This window comes from Ostrea edulis, chromosome 3, assembly GCF_947568905.1.
Source record: "Ostrea edulis chromosome 3, xbOstEdul1.1, whole genome shotgun sequence".
NCBI classification, from domain to species: Eukaryota; Metazoa; Mollusca; class Bivalvia; order Ostreida; family Ostreidae; genus Ostrea; species Ostrea edulis.
The window spans coordinates 92,270,025-92,297,217 of record NC_079166.1 but is presented as its reverse complement, the minus strand read 5'-3'; the positions used below and the strand labels follow the sequence as shown (position 1 = coordinate 92,297,217).

General features: G+C 37.1%; 1 protein-coding gene and 1 long non-coding RNA gene across 5 annotated transcripts in view; one reads left to right on the top strand and one right to left on the bottom strand.

The window, feature by feature from the left end:
* The window catches only part of LOC125673048 (uncharacterized), a 33,223-nt gene extending 6,332 nt beyond the window's left edge, over positions 1 to 26,891 (bottom strand). Inside the window, exons 1-5 of one of the 4 annotated variants that reach the window (XR_008801438.1) lie at positions 26,223 to 26,891; positions 23,534 to 23,665; positions 16,099 to 16,197; positions 12,069 to 12,204; positions 3,678 to 3,872 (exon numbers count right to left, since the gene is read on the bottom strand). Coding sequence is in view for 2 of the 4 variants with exons in the window: in XM_056159431.1 (XP_056015406.1) it covers positions 3,678 to 3,872; positions 12,069 to 12,204; positions 23,585 to 23,665; positions 26,223 to 26,752 (942 nt within the window). In the remaining 2 variants the exon portion in view is untranslated. The remainder of the gene's footprint in view (positions 1 to 3,677; positions 3,873 to 12,068; positions 12,205 to 16,098; positions 16,198 to 23,533; positions 23,666 to 26,222) is intronic. The other 3 variants (XR_007369243.2, XM_056159431.1, XM_048909311.2) reach the window with 3 other exon arrangements.
* LOC125662068 (uncharacterized) lies at positions 17,193 to 23,098 on the top strand. Its single transcript, XR_007365245.2, has 2 exons — positions 17,193 to 17,305; positions 18,923 to 23,098. It is a non-coding gene; the product is annotated as an uncharacterized LOC125662068 (long non-coding RNA).
* Positions 26,892 to 27,193: the final 302 nt, after the last annotated feature.

Below are 27,193 nucleotides of genomic sequence, written 5' to 3'. Positions count from 1 at the left end.
TACCAAATTTGAAAAGAATTGGAATGATAGTTATCAAGAAGAAGTTAAAAATGTCTATTGTTCACACACTTAATAACTGAACATTTTGGCCCCACCCTGATACCAAAACCCCAACCCCTGGAATAATCAAATTTACAGTTTTGATAATGTACCTCTTCTTTATTAATATCTATTTACTTTCAATTTAGTATCAATAGCATTAAAGAGGATGTAATTTGAATGTTTTACACATAAACACTATATAACAAGATTTGCCCTGCCCTGGGGTCAGAATCCCTACCCCGGGGATCATGAAATTTACAATTTTGGTAGAGGCCTTCCTGCTCTATATCATTATGCATTTAGTTTTTCTTACATGTGTGTGGTTCTTGAGGAGAAGATTTTTTTAAAAATTGTCAATTTTGGGCAGTTTTTGCCCCACCCCTAGGGCCCAGGGGTGCTGGAGTCCTGAAATTTACAATTTATGTCTCCCTTGTCCTAATGATGCTTCATACCAAATTTGAAAAGATTGGACTGGTAGTTATTAAGAAGTTAAAAATGTTCAATTGTTAACGCACGACTACGGACGAAAACCAATTGCAATAGGTCACCTGAGTTTACTCAGGTGACCTAAAAAAAGGTCAGAAAACTGGACTGATGGATGGAGCGCAAACCTAAAGTCCCCTCGACTTCGTCAGTAGGGAACTAATAATTAAAAGTGCTTGAGCCTTGTATGGTAACACAAAATAATAATTAAAAGTGCTTGAGCCTTGTATGCTAACACAAAATAAAACAAGAGATGTTTGTAAAACACATATGCCCCCATGGTGCAAAATTGAAAAGGGCTATACACACACATCATTTAATTGAGAGTAGTATCATCAATTCAAAATATTGAGCAGACAATATCTTCCTATGTCAAGAGTGGATTGATCATATGACTTAAAAATCAATAGGGGTCATCAACGCCTGAGCATGTACCAGTGTAACAAGTTTAATGTCTGTCAAGAAAAGGGTTCTAAAAATATTGAATGGACAGTATATTCCTAAGTCCAGTTTGACCCTTGACCAGTGTTTTCCATTCATTTCATTTGAACAGGCCCATTTAGAATTGTAACAGGCCGGGGGGGGGGGGGGGGGTATGGAAATTTTGGAAAATTAGACGCAAAATCCTGCATTCTGAGGCTTTTCAGGGGGCAAAATGACCCTTGTTCATATGCCACTTTTTAACCTACATTTTTAAATATATACCAAAGGGTTGAACATTTTTACCTCAGACAAGTTCACGGGCACTGGAAGTTAATGTAAATATATAGTATGTGCATGTATAAAAAAGGAAGGGTAGGACACTCTTTTTGAGGCAAATTCGGGTTTGGGTTATTGTGGACGTTTTTCAAACGGCCTGACGCGATGAATCGTTCACACATGCCTTACTTTCAATATCTGTAGGGTTTCGTTTCGTTCCAAAGCCGTTCATTCTAAGAAAAATATGTTTTTACACCTCCAAGTGTCTAAGAATTTCGCTAGACTGTCTTACTTCCGGTTTAATCGCACTGAATTGAAAGGTAAGTTCTGATTGGTCAATAATAAAATTAAAGTCTGAATTGACACATGTTAACTAATCCATAAATTCATATGTAGAAAAAATAATTCTCAGGATTATTACTTCATGATGGTATTAGAGACTAGTGGTTAAGTACATGAGCCATGTTTGTATTTATAGTTCAAATATTCTTATCATTATTTCAGAACCAATAAGAATGACATTATAAACTTATAAATATTTATTAAATTGACCAATCAAAACTTACCTTTCGATTCGGTGCGATTAAACCGGAGGTAAGACAGTCTAGCGAAATTCTTAGACACTTGGAGGTGTATAAACATCTTTTTCTTCGAATAAACGGCATTGGAACGAAACGAAACCCTACAGATATTGAAAGTAAGGCATATGTGAACGATTCATCGCGGCAGGCCGTTTGAGAAACGTCCACAATAACCCAAACCCGAATTTGCCTCAAAAAGAGTGTCCTACCCTTCCTTTTTTATACATGCACATACTATATATTTACATTAACTTCCAGTGCCCGTGGACAAGTTAGTCACAGTGGTGTTAAATACACACCTTTGCGATGTTTTGACTGGAAGAAATCATGTAATGTATTCGTTCGACGCTTCATTATTTTTCACTGCCATGTGCTTCTCACGCGCAAAGGTGAGAGTTTAAAATATCGTCCAATCAAAATCGCCGTTTCAAAAAGCTCTCGATAAAAACATAAACAAGGAAGAAATATGAAAGATATTTATAGCCAACCAATTGCTACCGCATACATTCTTTGCAAAGATCGATCGTGTAAATCAACATCACTGAAATTGACAACATATTATTTTTTGATTTTTTATATTTGAACCGGCCAGAAAATCGTTTGAAACGGTCAATTTGGCCGGCGGCCGGTTCTTAGGGAAAACACTGCTTGACCATCTGACCTCAAAATCAATAGGGGTCATCTTCTCCTGAAGATGTACTAGTGTACCAAGTTTGATGTCTGTCGAGCAAAGGGTTCTCAAGATATTGAGCAAACAGTATATTCCTATGTCCAGTTTGACCCTTATCACGCGACCTCAAAATCAATAGGTGTCATCTTCTCCCGATGATGTACCAGTGCACCAAGTTTAATGTCTGTCAAGCAAAGGGTTCTCAAGATATTGAGCAGACAGTATATTTCTATGTCCAGTTTGAGCCTTGACCACGCGACCTCAAAATCAATAGGTGTCATCTTCTCCTGATGATGTACCAGTATACCAAGTTTAATGTCTGTCAAGCAAAGGGGTCTCAAGATATTGAGTAGACAGAATAACCCAGTGTCCTGTTTGACCCTTGCCCTTTGACCATGTGATCTGAAAATCAATAGGGGTCGTCTTCTCCTTAAGATGTACCAGTGTACCAAGTTTGATGTCAGTCAAGCAAAGGGTTCTCAAGATATTGAGCGGACAGTATATTCCTATGTCCAGTTCGACCCTTGACCTTTGACTATATGACCTCAAAATCAACAGGTGTCATCTTCTCCTGATGATGTACCAGTGTACCAAGTTTGATGTCTGTCAAGCAAAGGGTTCTCAAGACATTGAACAGACATTATATTCTTATGTCGAGTTTGACCCTTGACGTTTGATCATGTGACCTCAAAATCAATAGCGGTCATCTTCTCCTGAAGATGTACCAATGTACCAAGTTTGATGTCTGTCAAGCAAAGGATTCTCGAGACATTGAGTGGTCAATATATTCCTATGTCCAGGTTGATGCTTGACCATTGACCAGGTAACCTTAAAATCAATAGGGGTCATCTACTCCTTAAGATGTACCTGTGTACTAAGTTTGATGTCTGTCAAGAAAAGGGTTCTCACGATATTGAGCAGACAGTACATTCTTATGTCCAGAGTAGGTTGACCCTTGACGTTTAACCTTTTGACCTGAAAAACAATAGGGGTCCTCTTCTTATCATAACAAACCACATATGAAATATCATTATCATCAAGTGAATGGTTCTCATGATATCGAGCGGACAACATGTTGTCTACCGACCGACCGACCGACCAACCGACAGGTGCAAACCAATATGCCCCTCTTCTTTGAAGGGGGGCATAATAATTAAAAGTGCTTGCATGAGCCATGTATGGTATACAAAATAAAATCACACCTCTGTTCCCTGGACAATGATTCCATAGATGCCATTGATACCAAAAACAGATCTGGGAAGTATCGATAACATCTCGCCAACATGTTGTCCTGTCACGCTCGAGTGGAGATGATTTAGATCAGGAGTTATCTTCTCAGCGTTTCTCGCTGTTCCTTCAGATACGCTGTCTTCTGCTTCTCTGTGTTTCTTTCTCACCTACATCAAGGTCAAATCTATTCAATAATCTGATTTTGATATTTTAACCAATGCATGACGTTTAACATGGGAGTTTGCTATCATAATAAACTGGCATAACCTGATTGGTTTATCTTATCTCTGTCCCCGTCTTAATATCCCCTGCATAATGCAGTGTAAGGACTAACATATTGCAAGCCAAATCTATTAGAATATATATTTCGATCATAGCAAAGGCAAGACGAACAAGAGATGTTTGTAAAACACATATGCCCCCATGGTGCAAAATTGAAAAGGGTTATACACGCAAATCATTTAATTGATAGTAGTATCATCAATTCAAAATATTGATCAGACAATATCTTCCTATGTCAAGAGAGAATTGACCATGTGACCTAAAAATCAATAGGGGTCATCTCTCCTTATGCTGTACCAGTGTACCAAGTTTGGTGTCAATCAAGCAAATAATTCTTAAAATATAGGAGACAATATATTATTATGTCCAGTTCAACAATTGACTTTTGACCTCAAAATCAATATGGATCATCTTCTCCTGAAGATGTACCAGTGTACTAAGTTTGATGTCTGTCAAGCAAAAGGGTTATCAAGATATTGAGTGGGCAGTATATTATTATGTCCAGTTTGACCCTTGACCTTTGACCATCTGACCTCAAAATCAATAGGAATCATCTTCTCCTGAATATACACCATTGTACTAAGTTTGATGTCTGTCAAGCATAGGGTTATCAAGATATTGAGCAGACAGTATATTCCAATGTCTAGGTTGACCCTTGACTTTTAAACATGTGACCTCAAAATCAATAGGGATCATCTTCTGAAGATGTACCAGTGTACCAAGTTTGATGTCTGTCAAGCAAAGGGTTCTCAAGAAATTGAATGGACAGTATATTCCAATGTCCATTTAACCCTTGCCCTTTGACCATGTGACCTCAAAATCAATAGGGGTAATCTTCTCCTGAAGATGTACCAGTGTACCAAGTTTGATGTCTGTCAAGCAAAGAGTTCTCAAGATATTGAGTGGACAGTATATTTCAATGTCCAGTTGATCTTTGACCTTTGACCATGTGACCTCAAAATCTGTAGAGGTCGTCTTCTCCTTAAGATGTACGAGTGTACCAAGTTTGATGTCTGTCAAGCAAAGGGTTTTCAAGATATTGAGCGGACAGTATATTCCAATGTCCAGGTTGATCCTTGACCTTTGACCATGTGACCTCAAAATTAATAGGGGTCATCTTCTCCTGAAGATGTACCAGTGCACCAAGATTGATGTCTGTCAAGCAAAGGGTTCTTTAGATATTGAATGGTCAGTATATTCCTATGCCTAGTTTGACCCTTGACCTTTGACCTCAAAATCAATAGGGGTTATCTACTCCTTAGGATGTACCAGTGTGACAAGTCTGATGTCTTTGAAGCAAAGGGTTCTCAAGATATTGAGCGGACAGTATATTCCTATGTCCAGACTAGATTGACCCTTGACCTTTGACCTGAAAAACAATAGTGGTCCTTTTCTAATCATAACCAACCCACATATGAAATATCATTATCATCAAGTGAATGGTTCTGAAGATATTGAGCAGACAACATGTGGTCTACTGACCGACCGACTGACCAACTGACCGATCGACCGACCGACCAACAGGTGCAAACCAATATGCCACTCTTCTTTGAAAGGGGGGGGGGGGGGGCATATATATGTGCAGCTACATTATTTGATTTGATGTCATGATACAAGTGATGAAGTGATGGATTGCTCTGTGCAATAGAAAATGCAAATCTGTTTTTGGCACATAAAACTAACAGCTGCTCACCCCCCCCCCCCCCCCCTTCATAATTTGGTATGCATGATCAGTCTTCATGAAAACTCAGTGGTCCATAGACAAAGGCAAACCTGGCCTGGATTTCTGTGTTACAGAAATGGATTCTGTACAATGCAATACTGTTCTAATTCACTCTCTAAAAGATACACGGAACATCGTGAGGATCATTAAAAAAAGTTTCAGAATAACACCAGCTTGCTATCTATTTCCCTTTGTGGGATCTTCATTACTTTATAGTTTTTTACTTTTTCTTTTCTTCCCAGGTAGACATTTTTATTGTTTCATTGGTAGAAGCTATGTCAGTACAGTTAAAGACAGGGGAGGGGGAAAGGGGGCATGGGTTCAATTCATTCCCTTCCCCCAGAGCACAGTAGGAAATGCACACAGTTTAGTCTAGTCAATCTAGCTCAAAAATGAGCAAAACCTCAAACTAATTGCAATAGAAATGAAATTTTGATTATTCATGCAAGAAAACACATGCAAACAACATATCAAAAATCGGCTTTTGTATTTCCATGGGGAAATTGGAATTTTGGGGTAAAAAGATGTGCTTTTTCATGAAAATCGCTAAAAACTGGAAATTGAAGAAAATGTCCATTTTATGTAACATACAGTAAAAATAAGTTTCATATCTCAAATTTCAACCTGGAAATGTTCGATTAATTTTTTTACAGCAGAATATATTCTTTCCTTGACTGTAATTTTTGGGTAAAATCTCGCTTTTTTGAATATAATTGTTAAAGATGGAAATTTTGTCATACATTTGAGTCTAACAATAAAAAATTGAAGTTAGGATTTATTTTAAAAACTGCTCAACAAGTAAGATATATAGATTATTGGCAATATATATGAAAAATACCATTTTAGGTAGGAAAACCTACCTTTTTCTAAAACAAAAATAGTGAAAAAATAGAAATGATAGGAAATGACTGTTTTATAGAAGAGATGACATTGATCTTATAAATTTAAGAATAAAACGTCCAAATACAAAACTAAACTTTTCTGCACCAAAATTTATTTTCCCTTGCCGAATTTTGGGCTGAAATCTTCATTTTCCAACAAAATTCGTTAAAAACTGGATTTTGGAAGAAAATACTTTTTTCTGTCCATTAGGCATATATGAGTTACCACATGAAGATTTATACATTAAAATAAACTGTTAACACAAAACAAGTGCCCATTCAAAAATGGTCTGTAAAAGATGACCTACATTTTTGCAGTTACTCCCCTTACATCGGAAGTTGGAGGCGCGCTTACCATTCCGGTCCTATGTTTCACATAAATACATGTAGTATTTTAAAACAAACAGTGTATAGGAAAGCTTATGTTACCAAATTCTTTATTAAGCTGAGTTTTAACAGTTTGTACTACATCTATGACGAAACAAGGTTCAGTTTCTTCGATTTTATAAAGAAATCTTTAATACGTCACTTCGTCAAGTTCTAGAGTTTGGGAAAGAGGGGGAGGGGGTTATAGCCGTATTTGATGTTTAGTTCTATCCAAATTATTGTGCAATTAATACCGAGAATTTCCGGAGTAATCTGTTTTAAAAACAATGGACACATAGAATTAAAAGCAAAATGAATCAGACACGCAGCATCGTAAAAAAGGGGGGATGTGAAGATAATTTCACAATATTGCCTGAAAATTGACAAGTAAATTTTAATCCAAAGTTATAAAAATCCTTGATGGTGGTGGTGGTGGTGGTGGTGGTGGGGGGGGGGGGGGGGGGGCTAATGTTGTTCTCTCAGTTCAATTTTACACTTCCACTGTGTACAGTTCACGACAATGCTGTTTTTAAAAAAAAAAAAAAGGAGGGAGGGCAACCAATCTGTCTAAAAATCGACCTCTGTACGTAAAAATTTATCAACTTTGCATGTAATGATAAAAGGTGTAGAGCCATTATTGCTACGTGCCTGATAATTATATAAGTGATCATTTGAGTAATTGCAGTAGAGTTCAGTCCATGTTTTTACAAGTACAACGGCTAGTGTCACAATTTGCCTTGCATTTACAGCGAAAAACGTTCAAAAGTTTATCTGGCGCGACTTGTAATTTAGTTTTAACGGATACAAGAATTGCTGAAAGCAGTGATAAGCCCCAATTCGAAGGATCCAAATTAATCATTTCTTTAGTCCACTCTATGACTTAAAAAATTCTTGCAGTGCTCCTTTTCTGCAGCTGTAGTCAGTAGTTAGTGGCAATGACTGAACTTATAAAAATGATATTGTGTTAGACAATTCTTCACAAAGCAAATATCCTATAAGTGTCTCTATGGTATTTCATCGTACAAAGTCGATATGACATCGACACCAGAATATATCTTTTTCTCTATGAAATCCTCATATAGGAAGGTGAAGATAACGAACAGTGATCCATCTCGTAACTCCTATAAGCAATACAAAATAGAGAGGTGGGCAAACACGGACCCCTGGATATACCAGAAGTGGGATCAGGTGCCTATGGGCTATAAGGAGTAAGCACCCCCTGTTGACCGGTTACACCTGCCGTGAACTATATATCTTAATAAGGCAAACGGAGTTACCTTTATTCAATATCATTTTGCCGAAAACGGCCACCTAACAATCTATATGAAACAAGTCAGACAGATTTGACCCAATGATAGGTTGTATTGGCAAAGTAGATTGTTATAACGACCATATGCGGAATGCTGACTTTAAACGAAACAGTTGAAACCCCTTCACCATCAACTTGTTTGTCAATAGCCTGCCTCCATTTAAAAACTAATCATATACAGAATTTTTTCGCGATTTGTCTACATTTTGACTATACAGGACCTGTTCCGATGCCGAACAGTCTTGACGTTGTGTCGCATCCTGTGAATGCATGTAGAAAGGGCAAGGATTGACAAACTTCGTTTCCTAAAAAGACGTCTGGTTTTAACGATAATCTTTACTTAGGGGCAAGATCAAAAATTCAATGTCTCACAAAAAACTAAGTTCACATAGTTTTCACCAAGAACCCTCCCCCCTTTAAAACTTAATATGACAAATGTTGAAACTAATCGAATAACAAGAAAAGAAACGTACGATTATAAATAACACTCTGTATACCTTTTCTACTGTTTATTCACAAATGAAAGTGTACATTAAATCTATTAAATGTTCATTAATATGTTTTAAATATTATGTGGTATTCAACAGTCGCTTGTCTTTTTCCCTTTTCCACTAAAGTGTAATCGATGTCGGATGACAGAAATTTGCGGGAGTTTTTATTCCCCTTCCCCTAACTAATTGAATTTAAATTTTCATCCGACATTGATTTCGTTCCTTAGGGCAGTTATGTTTATTTCAGAGTTCGTTGCTATTTATGTGCTTTATATATAGACATTTCAAACACAATGTGCATTTTGTATGATCCTCTAAAATTTACGATAAATAACTGTATCCCATTTCCATTCTCAATGATCGTGTGCCAGCGTGGCGAGAATTCCATCGTCATCGAAAACAAGTTTTGTCTTGAATAGATGGCCGGGCAGTCTAGCGCGCTGTTCACATGCTGCTAGGAGATGTGGTTCCGCAGGTCGTGAGCCCAAGACTAATTAGAAAGAGTAACTACTCGATTTTCCATCAAATCATGATATTATGCGCAAGTGCTTACTTACATTGATTTTTATTATTTATATTATCAATGTTTTATTATCATTATTATTACCCATGAATGACTCCCCAAACCTGAATTTGAAAAAGAAAAGCAAATATACTTTACTTACTTAGTTTTATAAAAGTTTTTAATACAAAACGCTTGCTCAGATGATGAAGATACAAAATAACTGAAATTTTTAACCCGAATGGCTTTCCATACTTTCTTTTTTAACAACCGTAATTCCCCCTTGTAAATTGACACTGATTCTTTAAGATTTCATTTATAATTGATTATTCATAACTTCTAAAGTAAATATTGTGTTTTATAATTAAAATTAATTCAGTAGAAGGTCAAACAAAATATTTTGAAGCTTTATTCGCGAAAGTTCCCCGGGAATGGAAGTTGGCAAAGAATATGAGATGCTGAGCAATATTGTATGTATATAGAAAGTCTTAAAATCACCTTTTTAATACAACTGTTTAGCTGTTTAATCGCGTTTTTATTACATGCACTTTAGATCGTCATGTATAACTTTATTCCGATGACTGTCACAGTTAAGTTACTTCCCTTTACGTGTACGGCGTGCCGTAAACACCACAAAATATCGATGGTTTACTAAAACATTTAAGTCTAAATTTTAAATATTTCCCATTGTCCGATTTTGTCCGATTTTTTGTATGTTGTTAATCACGCTTTTGTTTATTAAATTCCGTCGAGTTTGTTTCTGTTGCAATTACTTTGAGGTGATTTGCTAGATTGACTAGACTAGTTAAACTTCAGTATCTTGAACACCGATATCTTGAATTCTATGGAAATAATAATGGAAGTCCTGACTACATTTTCTTTATGTACTTTAACCTCAACATCTTGAATCCCCTGATATTTTGAAGTTCTGGTGGGTTTTTTTTCTCGCCCTATCAAGTCTGAAATATTGCGATTTGACTACATGTATATATAGCACTTCAGTTGTAAAATGTGAAGTTTTTAATCCCTCATATACGTTATACCTCTAGAAAAACTTCATGGAGCAGACCAAGCTCCTCTTAGAATTTGTCTTATTTGATCTACACTTTATGAAAAGTGAAGATAACTAACAGTGATCAATCTCATACAAGTAACTCCTATAAAGGTGAAGATAATGAACAGTAATCAATCTCATAACTCCTATCAAGGTGAATATAACGAAAAGTTATCAATCTCAGATATGTAGCTGAACTCAACCTAACAGTCGAACCATTATATTGGTGTTGATAAAATTTTATATGATTTTACAAAAGACTTGAATGACTTTTACACATTAGAATTTCCACTATGCCTAGAAGCTGTGATGTAAATTTGAACTTGTCTGGTCTAGTGGTTCTTGAGAAAAAGATTTTTAAATGACACACCATATTTTTGTAATTATCTCTCCTTTGAAAGGAGCATGACCCTTCATGTGAGTAAACTTTAATCCCCTTCATCCATGGGTGATTTCTGCTATGTTTAATTGATATTGGCCTATTGGTTTTGGAAAATTTTTATTAAAATTTGTCAATGTATTTTTGCTATTTTGCTATTATATCCCCTTAGAAAGGTTGTTGCCCCTTGTTTGAACAAAGGAGGATTTGTGTCAATTTAGTTGGTTGAAATTGGTCAAGTGGTTTAGAAGAAGAAGATGACAATGTGAATAATTTACGACAACAACGACAACTGCAGAAAACGGAAAGTTTTGATCAGAAAAGCTCACTTGAGCCTTCCTCTCAGGACTAATGTGAGCTAAAGACTGACAAAGCCTTGCCTTCACTATCGTCAGACAGACAGACTAAAAATAAATCAGAAAAAACTTGCATTCACTACTGTCAGACAGACAGACAGATATAAACAAGAGGTACTGTGAGCAATGCTCACTAAGAATACCCCCCGCTTACCCCAATCTCCCAAAGGGTGTTGGTAATAGGTATAAACTACCTCTTTTCTGAGTGTAAAAAACAAATGGCATGACAAACCGAACCATATTGCTACTTCGATGTCCAGTGCGTGTGACCTTTGACCTTTTGACCCCAAAATCGATAGGGAACATCTTCATCCCATGGGTAGTCCATATGTATGATATGGTGACTGTAGGTGGAAAGGATAACGCTTTAGAGCCCGGAAACCATATTGCTACTTCGATGTCCAGTGCGCATGACCTTTGACCTTTTGACCCCAAAATCGATAGGGAACATCTTCATCCCATGGGTAGTCCACATGTATGATATGGTGACTGCAGGTGGAAAGGATAATGCTTTAGAGCCCGGAAACCATATTGCTACTTCGATGTCCAGTGCACTTGACCTTTGACCTTTTGACCCCAAAATCGATAGGGAACATCTTCATCCCATGGGTAGTCCATATGTATGATATGGTGACTGTAGGTGGAAAGGATAACGCTTTAGAGCCCGGAAACCATATTGCTTCTTCGATGTCCAGTGCGCTTGACCTTTGACCTTTTGACCCCAAAATCGATAGGGAACATCTTCATCCCATGGGTAGTCCATATGTATGATATGGTGACGGTAGGTGGAAAGGATAATGCTTTAGAGTCCGGAAACCATTGCGTCTACAGACGGACGGACGGACGGACGGACAACCCGATTCCAGTATACCCCCCCCCCCCCAACTTGTTGCGGGGGGTATAATTACTCAGAAAAACTTGCCTTCACTACTGTCAGACAGATAGACATATAAATTACTCAGAAAAACTTGCCTTCACTACTGTCAGACAGACAGATATAAATTAATCAGAAAAACTTACCTTCACTACTGCTACTATTTCCTCTTTTGATGACAATTTCTTTGCGGCTTGGTAGATAAGGGCATCAGGGACAGAAATGATATTCTGGTTTCCAATAGTTATCACTGGATCTGAGCTCCAAAAGTTTTCATGTTCTCTGAAAAATAAACAAGAGGCCCATGGGCCACATCGCTCACCTGAGTCACCTTGGCCCATATCTAAAGACTTTCCATATATATTTGCATGTAAAACCTTAGTCCCTATTATGGCCCAAACTACCCTTTGCAAACTTGAATCTACACTATGTCAGAAAGCTTTCATGTAAATGTCAACTTCTTTGGCCCAATGGTTCTTGAGAAGAAGATTTTTAAAGCTTTTTCCTATATTTGTATGTAAAACTTTGACCCCCCCCCCCACTTGTGGCCCCATCCTACCCCCCCCCCCAGGGGCCATGATTTGAACAAACTTGAATCAGCACTATGTCAGAAAGTTTTCTTGTAAATATCAGCTTTTCTGACTCTGTGGTTATTGAGAAAAAGATTTTAACTATATATTTGTATGTAAAACTTTGATCCCCCCTTGTGTCCCCATCCTACCCCTGGGGGCCATGATTTGAACAAACTTGAATCTACACCATGTCAGAAGGTTTTCATGTAAATATAAGCTTTTCTGGCTCAGTGGTTCTTGAGAAGATTTTTAAAGATTTTTCCTATATATTTGTATGTAAAACTTTAATCCCCTATTGTGGCCCCATCCAACCCCAGGGGCCCATGATTTGAACAAACTTGAATGTGCAATATGTCAGGAAGCTTTCAGGTAAATTTCAGCTCTTCTGGCCCAGTGGTTCTTGAGAAGAAGATTTTTAAATGAACCCACCCTATTTTTGCATTTTTGTGATTATCCCCCCTTTGAAAGGGACATGGCCCTTCATTTGAACAAACGTGAAAGCCCTTCACCAAAGGATAGTTTTGGCCATGTTTGGTTGAAATTGGCCCAGTGGTTCTGGAGAAGAAGTCGAAAATGTGAAAAGTTTAACAGACAGACAAACAGACGGACAGACAGACGACGGACAAAAAGTGATCAGAAAAGCTCACTTGAACCTTCGGTTCAGGTGAGCTAAAAATGACAAGAATCACACAAAGTTCCTAAGGTGAGACGAATCATTAACAATTCATAATTATTGTGTTCAATTAGTAAATTGTTAAATTTTGTCTTTTATTACAGCATTACATTTAAAGCAAATCCTACCACAGCATGGTTTTGTTTCATATCCCTACACGATCTAAATCAAAATTAGACAATTTGATCCACTCAATCTTTGTGTAGCAATAGTAGGTGGCCGGATCAAAGGATCTAATTTCAACTAAATTGTTCACTACATCAAGGCCTATACATCTTTTGACACTATATCGCAAGACGGTGATTGAAATGTTATGCGAAATTACTTGTGTTAAATGAAATGTTTGTATATATAAGAAGCTCGGTAGATAAGGTATCAGGTTACAGATTCGCAGATCCCGAGTTCAAATCATACAGTGTCTTTTGTGTCATTTACTGAAAAAAAATTGAAAATCATATCTTTCTCTCCAAAATCGCATATTTTTGGGCCTTTTTGACAAATGCACTGACTACATATCTTCATCTCTATCATGATTAAACCATTTTGTGCTGATTTAATAAACTTTTTTTTTAATTCCGCTCGCGCCAGTAAGTGAGAAAGTTTCCCAGTTTACTTTCAGAAAGTCGGTGGTCTCTTCCCTGACCGTACATTGTATCTGGGTTCTCTCTTCCACCAACAAAATACTGGGCGCCACTATTTAACTGAAAAATTGTTGAATGTGGCGAAACACATTAAAAAAAATTAAAAACATAAACTCTTCCTAGGTGTAATGAGCCACCTTAAAATAGAATTAAATTTATTTCTGACCATATTGAATCTTGTGATGTATGTTAAAAATATTTCTGTTGATTCAGAATCATTCCCTGGATGTCCATATGTTACAGCACAGACATCACCCTGCTCAGCTTAATCTAGTTACATGTAGGAAACCCTGCTCAGCTTACTCTATTTAGGAATACCTGCTCAGTTTACTCTATTTAGGAATACCTGCTCAGCTTACTCTATTTAGGAATCCCCGCAAAGCTTACGCTATTTAAAACTCCCTGCTCTGCTTACTCTATTTAGGAATCCCCACTCAGCTTACTCTAGTAAGGAATACCTGCTCAGCTTACACCATTCAGGAATCCCTGCTCAGCCAACACTATTCAGGAATCCCTGCTCAGCTAACACTATTCAGGAATCCCTGCTCAGCTAACACTATTCAGGAATCCCTGCTTAGCTTACCCTAATAAGGAATACCTGCTCAGCTTACGCTATTTGGAACTTGCCTTACTTTATTTAGGAATACCCGCTCTGCTTATGTTATGTAGTATTCCTGCTCAGCTTACGCTATTTAGAACTCCCTGCTTGGCTTACTCTATTTAGGAATGCCTGTTATGTTTACGCGAATAAGTAATCCCTGTTCAGCTTACGCTATTTAGAACTCCCTGCTTGGATTACATAGGAATACCTGCTCTGCTTACTCTATCCAGGAATCCTTCCTCAGCTTATCCATTCAGGAATCCCTGTTCACCTTACTCTAGTTAGAAATACTTGCTCAGCTTATGCTTTTTAGTAATCCCTGCTCAGCTTACACTATTTAGAACTCCCTGCTTGACTTAAGATATTTAGCAATACCTGTTCTGCTTACGCCATTTAAGAATACCTTATCAGCTTAACCTATTTAGGATCCCTGCTCAACCAACTGTATTTAAGAATCCCTGTTCAGCTTATTCTAGTTTGGAATCCCTGCTCAGCTTACTCTAGTCAGGAATCCCTGTTTAGCTAACTCTATTTATGAATCCCTGCTCAGCTTACTCTATTTAGGAATACCTGCTCAGCTTACGCTATTTAGGAATACCTGCTCAGCTTTGTCTATTTAGGAATACCTGCTCAATTTACGCTATTTAGGATTCCCTGCTTGGCCTACGCTTTTTGGGAATAATTGCTATTCTTATGCTATTTAGCTATTTAGCATCCCTACTCAGCTTACGCTATTTAGAACTCCCTGCTTGGCTTACTCTATTTAGGAATCCCGTCTCAGCTTACTCTGTTTAGGACTCCCTACTCAGCTTATGCTATTTAGGAATCCCTGCTCAACTTACTCTATTTAGGAATCCATTTCTTGGCTTACTCTAGTAGAGGAATCCCTGCTCAGCTTCCTCTAGTTAGGAATCCCTGCTCAGCTTATTCTAGTTAGGAATCCCTGCTCAGCTTACATAATACAGGAATCCCTTCTCAGCTTACCCTATTTAGGAATACCTGCTCAACTTACGCTATTTAGGAATCCCTGCTCAGCTTACTCTATTTTGGAATTTCGGCTCAGCTTATTCTAGTTAGGAATCCCTGCTCAGCTTACATAATACAGGAATCCCTTCTCAGCTTACCCTATTTAGGAATACCTGCTCAACTTACGCTATTTAGGAATCCCTGCTCAGCTTACTCTATTTTGGAATTTCGGCTCAGCTTATTCTAGTTAGGAATCTCTGCTCAGCTTACATTATTCAGGAATCTCTACTCAGCTTACACTATTCAGGAATCCATGCTCAGCTTACTCTATTTAGGAATCCCTGCTCAGCTTACTCTAGTTAGGAAACCCTGCTCAGCTTACGCTATTTAGTAATCCCTGCTCAGCCTACGTTATTTATAACTCCCTGTTTGGCTCACGGCTCACTCTGTTTAGGAATCTCTGTTCAGCTTACTCTAGTTAGGAATACCTGTACAGCTTATATTATTGAGGAATTTCTGCTCAGTTTATTCTATTAGGGATTTGTGCTCATCTTACGCTATTTAGGAATCCCTGCTCAATTTACTTTATTTAAGAATCACTGCTTAGCGTACTCTAGTTTGGTATCATTGCTAAGCATACTCTATTTAGGTAACCCTGTTCAGCTTATTATAGTAGGAATCCCTGCTCAGTTTACTCAATTTAGGAATTTCTGCTCAGCTTACTCTATTTAGGAATCCCGTGGGGATCCGGGTCGAAATAGGTCCTCAGTACCCCTTGCTTGTCATAAGAGGAGAGTAAATGGGGAAGTCCTTCTGATGAGACTACAAAAAACCAAAACCGCATGTCACAGCAGATGTGGCATGATAAAAATCCCTCCCTGATCCAAGGCTGTAAGTGCCGAGCATCAGGTCTAAATTTTACAGCCCTTCACTGGCAATGATGACGTTTCCATATGAGTGAAAAATTCTCAAGATTGGGGCATCAAACAATATATACAATTAACCAATCGGATCATTAGAGGCCCTAATGACCCCATCTACATCAGCAAATTGAATTACCAGAGTGTATTTCAGGATGCTGAAACAATTCACGGCATTATTCATTTCAATACAACCGCTTAGTTTTATTTCTTTTGCAAGTTTTGGTTTGGTTCACTCCTTAATTAAGATATTACATTAAACAAGAGACCCAAGGGCCATAACGCTCACCTGAGTCACCCTGGCTCATATTTAAAAATGTTCCCTATATATTTGTATCCAAAACTTTGATCCCCACTTGTGACCCCATCCAAACCCTGGGAGCCATGATTTTAACAAACTCAAACCTGAAATATGTCAGAAATCTTTCAGGTAAATATCAGCTTTTCTGACTCAGTGCTTCTTCATAAGAAGATTTTTAAAGATTTTCCTTATATATTTGTATGTAAAACTTTGACCTCCTCTTTTGGCCCCATCCAACCCCCAGGGGCCATGATTTGAACAAAGGACTAAGACCATGTTTATCAAAATTCGGCCTAACGTCCAAAGTGAATAATTTTTTGTTAGAAATATTCTCTAACATGTTCTTTTCCTATAATGTACTGGTTTTTATATGTAGAGTTCGTGAAAGAACACTATTTTAAGGTTTACACTACTAGTATAAATCCTATAATTTGCTCTACTTTTTAAGATTGCGTCATACAACGTCGCTATATATTATTAGAAGTTGTAACGTATTGTAAAACATAATTATGCAATGAGTGGTTTAATATATAATAAGATCTTGAAAAAGAAATTTTCTTTCCCAATACGCAATAAGGTTATTTTACTTATAGCCAGAATGGCACACCATATTTTTCAATCCTTCATTCGGCCATTTTCACACGCCGCGCCGTTAGCCTGTTTGAGCTGTTCGTGGAAGTTGCAGAGGATGTACTCATCGCATTTCAACGTAAGTTTTAGAAATATGAATATACTTCACCTCTACTCGTTAAACTGTATAACCAAATAGGTGTACCAATTGCTCTTAAAAATAATAAACAAGTCGCATGGAACGAATAGTATGGTGCGCCTGTGGTGCGTTGACATAAACTCATAATATTCACGCATTGGGCTGTTGGAAATCCCACAACAAATCTGTTAACTGTTGTCAACATATATTTATTGTTTATCTATTATAATTATATATTGTTAAGATTTAAAATTGTATGTATATCAGCTGATCAGAAAAATCAGCTGTTTCACGATCATGCCATTTTCAATTCCAAGTGCATGACCTTCTCGGGTCTATTTGAATTTTCTTACATGATGTTTGACTCACTTCACACTTTGAACTTTCCATGTATCATTGTATGGTCTAAAAAGTATTTGTATAGGTTAAAGAGACATATAATTGTATATAGATGTATATTTCCATAATGGTATATGTCTCTGGGGTAACATGTATAGACCTGTGGGGGGTTATAGGTTGAATAATTTTCGAATGATTTGGTATTCTAGTATTCTACTATGTTTAAACTTAACTTAGTGATTATTTAGTAATCAAATAAAAGTTATATGATGAATCGATACATTTCATCAATTTACTGTAAACAAAAACTGTTTCTGTGTTTTGGAATCTGTCTGGTATTAGTGCATAATAGATAACTTCATAAGTCAATAAATATATTCTTGTTGTAGTGATGACATTTGCAAAATCTGTGAGAATAGAAAAAAATGTGTTAGGGTCAACATAAATTTTTAATTAGGGTAGGTCAGGAAAGTGGAAACCAATTAACATATATATATTTTTTTTGGCCTTATGCGGAAACATGGATTAGAAAAGTCGGAATGATTTTTACATTCAATAATTTTTAAATACTTAAAAGCACCATTAAGCCAGGAAAATCATAAGAACAGTTTGGTTTTATAATTTAAATATGCCTTATTTCAAGATAAATTGTAAACATGTCAAACTTAATTTCAACAATTACACTTACAACTTACATGCCTGCATTGGGATTAGATATAGAATCACTCAGAGAATGTTGAATTTCATGGGTACTACCATGATTTAGGCATATATTTTTTTGTTAGCTTATCTCCTTTATATTATTGAATATTAAATTTTTCCATACATTTACCACAAGAAAGAGTATGAAAGATAAAAATATTTTGTGAATTTGCTGATAATTGTGAAGTAAGATAATATATCAACATTAGCTACAACAAAAATTATTAGATGGGGAATCAAATTCAAATGAAATGTTTTTGTATATAATTATTTATGCAGAAATGTACATGTAGCTAAACTGTCCTCTATTGTTTAGTTGGAGACATGTCAATCTCCCACCGAATACATAAATGTAATTTTTCTGAATTCTATATCAATGAAAATACATGAGGACATGAAACAAAAGTACAACTTTTATATGAATATTATAATACAGGCGTTCGTGTTTGCCCAACTATCTATTTTGTATTGCTTGTAGGAGTTATGAGATTGATCACTGTTTGTTATCTTCACCTTTCATTTATGATATACTGTAGTTTTGATAATGATATAATACTGGAGTAATTTGAATTTCAGGATGATATAATATGTACAGCAAAAATTGATGGCAAGGGTGACATGAATCAGATTGACAAGAATCCATATTCCTACTCCTCAATAATGCTATCATCACTGCCATCAGATTCATCAATGATAGTGGCATCAGTGACACATGAGGATAAGTGTTGGACATCACTGCAGGAATAGATTCCTTGTTGTGCCTGTCAATAGCAAGGTACCAGATTATACAGCAGTTATGTGGAAACATATTCCCTCAATAGGGGGACCAGATTGACACCTACATTGTACAGTATCAGGCAGTTATATCAAAACTGGAAAAACTGGATCCAAACAAGACTATATTGCTTGGAAGAAACATGTCGACTCTGAAGTTTAACCCTTATTAACCCATGGCACTTCCAGAGACATCCTGATACCATGGTTCTATGTCATTTGAAATATACCTGTGGAGGTTTTTAAAGTGGTTTTTTTTTGGGGGGGGGGGGGGGGGTGTTATTAATTGGAAGAATTCATATTTGATGATTCAAATGAAAATCTGCATGTTGAATTATGAATGTCATAATGTACTTTTTGAATGAGTTCAAGAATGGTTGTCCTGATGAAAAGTGTAGAGTCAAAAGTTATCAAATTGTCAAAAACACTGGTCAGGTCTGAATTCATCATCTTGGACACCTTGCAGTTGGAATTATGATCTCTATGAAGAAATGCTGAAAATCTTGCAAAAGAGGAAATGACAAGTTGGGGTCCAAGGCACTTGCATATATGCATGAGAAGGTGTTCTATCCAGGCTTGAGGTCAATTACATAGTAATGTAACGCCTTACATTACCTGGAAAATTTCGCATTACCATTACTCCTATTTTAAAATATAATGTATTACATTACTTGAGAGTGAATTTACATTACACATTTACATAACATACTGTCAGATATTAAAGAAATGGCAGAAAAATTATTTCTGTATTATGATTTTTAATTATACATTAACATAAGTACACAAAATATTCAGCAATGTTAGGAAACATATCTATTAAGTTATTCATTGCATTTGATTGTCATCAATGTTTCAAATGCTTCAGTCAATTACTAATAAAATGAATTATTCTAAATCTTCAAAATATCATCAAATATTTGAAGTAGTGTAAATGTAATGAAAAATAATGTGCAGTACAGTATGCATTACATTACCATTACTTGTAATGCAAAAATGGTCCATTACACCCCCATTACATTGAATTGGCTGTCATTTAATTACCATTACCCCAGCCCTGGTTCTGTCGAGAGGTATTGAAATTGTCTGTAGAGACTTTGTCTCAGGAAGTGACCGAGATTGGTGGTGACAATTTTGTTGGATGTAACTTACTGATACACATGTCTACACTTGCTACACAATATAGCATGTGGTGGTTTCAACAAGAAAGTTCTTACTCTGCAGGAAATGACGAATAGCTAATGGATTCACATTTTTTCTGACTTTTCTTCTGTACATTAGATGCATTGGAAAAACTTTCCTTTCCATTATCTTTTGCTGGTTCATACTTTGAAATAAAATCAAGTCCGAAAATAAAGTATTTTGGTTTGTTTTTTTTCAATGAATTTTAAAAAATGTAATCTGTAATCCTTGCATATTTTCTTGGTGTCTCATAGGCCTATTGATTTTTATTTGTATTCAGGTATAATTTCATCTTCAGTGTCTTGGAAGAAATTAATTTTTCAATAACGCCAAGAAAAGTGTAGTTAACAGTATGATTTTAATTTTTAAAAAAATAATATTGACACGGGTAGGAAGTGAACCCGGATCTCCCGATTGAAGGACGGGCTCTCTACCACTAAGCCACGACGTCTATGACGTCACTTGCTCAAAAATCCTTCATATATTTACTTGCCCCAGTGAACGTTATACTCTCGATATATCGACAATAGTTTTAGTTATATCAATGCATGTTCTATAAATTCTTTTCATTTTGATCTTAGTAATTCTGTTGGTGTCGTCTAAATAAAAACTTTCTATAGCATTGAAGATCCGATTTGTCGGACGGCAGATTCGTTTGTTTACGCATCAAAATTCTATAGCTTTTAGAATTCCTGCACAAACTTGTGATAAAAACACCACATAGGGGTGTATTCTGCATGGGAATGATGTAGACTCCACATAAGTATATTGTTTTAATTTTTCAAAGCAACATAATTAATAAAATACCCACAACTCTCACAAAAATAAATAATTCTGGATTGCTCTCGATTTAATTCAAAGTTGATATTCATCAACAGCACACCTTTCGATCCAAAAAATCGTTCGTACAAAATTTATTTGTATTGATAGATTTTGATAGACTACAGTCAGTTTCTGGATCGAAGGTCGTGTTTTATATGAATTATATGACTAAATTTGAAAAAAGTGGAGATTTCTGCAGAAAACCAGACCGATACCGGTTTTGTCTTGTATAGAATTTCACAAGCTGACGTTTTGGCGGGGAAATCTTGGCACGTCGCGATGGTATAAAGATTATATTATCAAATGATACCAATTTTATTTCAATTCATTCTGCTTTATTTTTTAACACACCACAGGGCCGATATAGCTAAACATGGTCTTAGTTCTTTGAATCTGCATTATGTCAGGAAGCTTTCATGTAAATCTCAGCTTTTCTGGCTCAGTGGTTCTTGTGAAGAAGATTTTTAAAGATTTTTCCTATATTTTACATGTAAAACTTTGATTCCCTATGGTGGCCCCATCCAACCCCCGGGGGCCATGATTTGAACAAACTTGAATCTGCATTATGTCAGGAAGTTTTCATGTAAATATCAGCTTTTCTGGCTCAGTGGTTCTTGAGAAGAAGATTTTTAAAGAGTTATCCTATATATTAGTATGTAAAACTTTGATCCCCTATTGTGGCCCCATCCAACACCAGGGGGCCATGATTTGAACAAACTTGATTCTGCACTATGTCAGGAAGCTTTCATGTAAATTTCAGCTTTTCTGGTCCAGTGGTTCTTGAGAAGATTTTTAAATGACGCACCCACCCTATTTTTGCATTGTTGTGATTATCTCCCCTTTGAAACTTTCAAAGGGACATGCCCCTTCATTTGAACAAACTTGAAAGCCCTTCACCTTTACCCAAGAATGCTTTGTGTAAATTTGGTTGAAATTGGCCCAGTAATTCTTGAGAAAAAGTCAAAAATGTGAAAAGTTTACGACACCGACGACAAACAATGGACAAATTTTGATTAGAAAAGCTCACTTGAGCCTTTGGCTCAGGTGAGCTAAAATGATCAAATTTGCATTGTTCACAACAGGATTAGTGGAAACTATATATTGGATTTGGCTAATTTAAAACTGTTAATATTGTACTGTTTTTTGCATCTCTAAAGCTAAATTCATTCTTAGAATAATTCAGTTATAGCTCAAGTATCACAATGCTTGCTGTATGGCTGGGGTATTAATTAGTTCTGTCCTACATTCATAAGGAAGAAAATAGAACATCTGGAATAGGGACATAAGGAAGAAAATAGAACATCTGGAATAGGGACATTATATGTTCCCACCTGCTGAGATAGTATTCACAAGAACACCAGACCATATAAACCATGCTGGACAAAGTATGTGCATGACATAGTATCATGTTAATTAGATAACAGGGCTTGAAGCTAACTTTTTATGTCACCAGTCCAGCCGGACTGATGGGTATAACTTCAACCAGTCCACAGAAAAAATTACCAGTCCAACAGAGTTTTCCAGAAAAAACAAGAGGTACTGTGAGCAATGCTCACTAAGAATACCCCCCGCTTACCCCAATCTCCCAAAGGGTGTTGGTAATAGGTATAAACTACCTCTTTTCTGAGTGTAAAAAACAAATGGCATGACAAACCGAACCATATTGCTACTTCGATGTTCAGTGCGCTTGACCTTTGACCTTTTGACCCCAAAATCGAAAGGGAACATCTTCATCCCATGGGTAGTTTATATATATGATATGGTGACTGTAGGTGGAAAGGATAATGCTTTAGAGCCCGGAAACCATATTACTACTTCGATGTCCAGTGCACTTGACCTTTGACCTTTTGACCCCAAAATCGAAAGGGAACATCTTCATCCCATGGGTAGTTTATATATATGATATGGTGACGGTAGGTGGAAAGGATAATGCTTTAGAGCCCGGAAACCATTGCGTCTACAGACGGACGGATAGACAACCCGATTTCAGTATACCACCCCCCCCCCCTCAACTTGTTGCGGGGGTATAATTACCAGTCCAACAGAGTTTTCCAGAAATAATTAAATATATTTCGTTAATGTTATTAACTTAAAATGAAATTTAACTCAATATGCCTCAGACAATATTGTAACACTATTTAAATGTGGAATTTATATTTACAAATCAGATTCATCTGGTATCTACAGATTGAAGCATGCAAAATGTATAAAAATTAATAAGTATATTTTCCAAAATGATGCTTTAGAAAATTAACCAGTCCCATCAGACTGACTAAAACAAATGTTAGCCAGACTTTTAACCAGACACAGACTGATGGGCATACTGTATATGTTAACGTCGAGCCCTGGATAATATCTATGTAATCATGTATACTAGAAGCAACACACGTTTAATTTTAGATGATGACTTACCTTATTTTTAAATCAAAGATCCTGATAAACAACATGAAGAGTTCTTGTTACATTCCTTCTGTCACGTCTGTGTTGTCACTTCTAACCATGTACAATAACTGCTCACAAAAATCTTGTAATCGGCCATGGATACTGCAAAATACAAACATAGACGTTCATTCGTTTTGTAAACAGATGTGTAACGGGAAGGGAGAAAACACAACAGACCGGGATTCAAACCCAGGCCCCCTGAATCTCTATCACAACAGACCGGGATTCAAACCCAGGCCCCCTGAATCTCTATCACAACAGACCGGGATTCAAACCCAGGCCCCCTGAATCTATATCACAACAGACCGGGATTCAAACCCAGGCCCCCTGAATCTATATCACAACAGACCGGGATTCAAACCCAGGCCCCCTGAATCTCTATCACAACAGACCGGGATTCAAACCCAGGCCCCCTGAATCTCTATCACAACAGACCGGGATTCAAACCCAGGCCCCCTGAATCTATATCACAACAGACCGGGATTCAAACCCAGGCCCCCTGAATCTATATCACAACAGACCGGGATTCAAACCCAGGCCCCCTGAATCTCTATCACAACAGACCGGGATTCAAACCCAGGCCCCCTGAATCTATATCACAACAGACCGGGATTCAAACCCAGGCCCCCTGAATCTATATCACAACAGACCGGGATTCAAACCCAGGCCCCCTGAATCTATATCACAACAGACCGGGATTCAAACCCAGGCCCCCTGAATCTCTATCACAACAGACCGGGATTCAAACCCAGGCCCCCTGAATCTCTATCACAACAGACCGGGATTCAAACCCAGGCCCCCTGAATCTCTATCACAACAGACCGGGATTCAAACCCAGGCCCCCTGAATCTCTATCACAACAGACCGGGATTCAAACCCAGGCCCCCTGAATCTCTATCACAACAGACCGGGATTCAAACCCAGGCCCCCTGAATCTATATCACAACAGACCGGGATTCAAACCCAGGCCCCCTGAATCTATATCACAACAGACCGGGATTCAAACCCAGGCCCCCTGAATCTATATCACAACAGACCGGGATTCAAACCCAGGCCCCCTGAATCTATATCACAACAGACCGGGATTCAAACCCAGGCCCCCTGAATCTATATCGAGTGAGCTATCTGGTGATCGAATCCGTCCGAGAACAAAACTATACATTGATCAGCTCTATCTGCTAACATCCAAGTCAAAATTAGGGTAAGGTCAGTAGAAAATGAACAATTGCTTTTGCTGTAACCTTATCTTAAGAGTACACAAAGAAACATTCTGATTTTTATCATACGTACATCAACACACTGAACTTGAGGGGCTCATTTGGTTTTTTTACTATTGATTACTGTAAATTTCAGATGTACTGCTTTCACACATTTTATAATGATTCCTTGAATGATGTGTTTAAAACATTCTAGAGTAACAGTATAATCTAGGATTAGTCAGGGTTCTCAGAATACATGGCAAGTTTTAGACCAGTCACCGGACCCCCATAAAATGTCAAATATAAACCCCTATTTTGACCCTAAAGGTCAGAATGCATACAACCTTGAATCTTCTGTCTTGTAATACATGACCCCCATGCAGGGTTGGCAAAAAAGTGGTCAATATGAGTATTGACCGGGCCGGTGGTCAATACTGGTTAAAACTGGTCAATTGAAAATTATTTGGTCATTATATAGTTTGTGTTATTTATTTGAAATGTTTAAGTGACCATTATGGTAAATACTGTAATTCATAACATACACTATCAGATTATAATATACTTATAAGTCATAATATTAAATAAATAATGTACAAATGACTCTGTTGATTGGGGAAGATGTCAAAGTGTCTGTTCAAATTCCTTAGTTTAACAAGAACTACCTATAAGTATTGTTTTATCAATCTTCATTTTAACTGTTGAATAAACATTTGAGGGGGTGGGTTGGTGATGTTTTCATAACAATAACAGGCACACTGGTCATCTCTGGTCCCAGCCTATGCTTATTAACACCTGTCAACTCTGCTTTCTGTGTTCAGGTAATGTCCAGCTACCTTTTTATTCTTAATCTGTCCAGGTACATGTATTCAGAAGTATGTCTCCAATCGTCAAGCTATGCTATAGAACTGTGACCCTCTGGTAGGTACTGAAGATATTGTGGTCAGTTTCAGCAAACCAAATATGTTAAACTTATGAAATTACATTTGATTATCTAATGAAAAATATTAATCAACAATTGATCTATACAATGCAAAGACTTAAACTATCTTTAAGAAATGTACAAAAATAGGAAAATGGACAGTTTAAATCACAATTGACCAGTATTGACCACTTGGGGAGTATTGACCGGGACGGTTAAAACCACTGGTTAAAACCGAGGGCGGTTTTAACCGCCCAACCCTGCCCCCATGTCAAGTTCTTACAAAATACCAGTCCGGGGCCCTTGATTGGTCAATAAAATATCTTGAATCTTCAATTTGCTTGTATTAATCGTTTTGTTTGTATGATTCTTAGGCAGTTGTTTTTGTTTTGTTTCTTCAAAAGGTTTTTACTTTTTATAAATTGCAATATTAAAAGTTTGACTGTATCCCTAGCCCCAGAGTCATTATCTGACAGAGTTCACAAACTTGAATTTTAATATCTACATTAAATATGTATCTGTGCACAACACATACGTTTACCTTCCACAAGCATCTGCAATAAAATCTTTAATTGTTTCATTCTTTCCAACTATATACAACTTTTTCCATTTTTTCATCCACTTTCCGAAAGCTGTTTCACGGAATGGTTTTCTAAGTTCAACAATCAATTCCTGAAGTTGTTGTTTAGGTACATTAAATATGGAATCAGCATCCATTGTAAACACATCCGTACATGCTTTTATACAGCAGTGGTACTTCGCAGATAGTTCAGGGTCCCGAGATCCGTAAATATCTGCAATAACTTCAGGTAGAGTGTGGGTGTCATTATTTCTCAAAAAATCCGTGTATTCACAAGTAAATACACATAAAGGTGACGTCACAGAGCCATCAACAGTCACATGAATCTGCGATAAATGTACCCCTATCCACTCACTCGTTTTCTGTGGCAGTTCACGGATCGCCGGGTCTGCAGGACTCACAGTTGAAGTTACATAGTCATTGTCATGTCTTCTTTCGGATTCGCTCGATAGAAACTTCTTTCTTGGAGATTCGCACGTGGTTTCATCCATATCAGCCGCACGCACGTGTATCTTGGGGTTAGGCTTAGTGATGCTCGTGTTATGACGTCCTGTGAGACTGCCGCTGGGTGACAAAACAGAATTCGTTGTTGGAACAGTCACATCGTTCTATCTCAGCGCCATCTTGTGTAAACATGACTATATTTCGGTATCACGGCGTTTCGGTACCGGACGTTTCGGCACCGCAACATTTCGGAACAAGTGTTGTATTCACGTATATGTAGGGATTCTAAAAATCATTGTTATTTTATTCCTTTAGATCTGGTATATGTATTTCCAAATTTATAATTGAAATTTTATTGTTTTATTTAATGTTGATCTGTAGGGAAAGCATTTTTACACGTGATATCAACTTTGATACCTCTTGTCTGTTTCACGATCGCAGTGGAAATTGAATTCTATCAGGTACCAAATTTATGGTCAGATATTGGG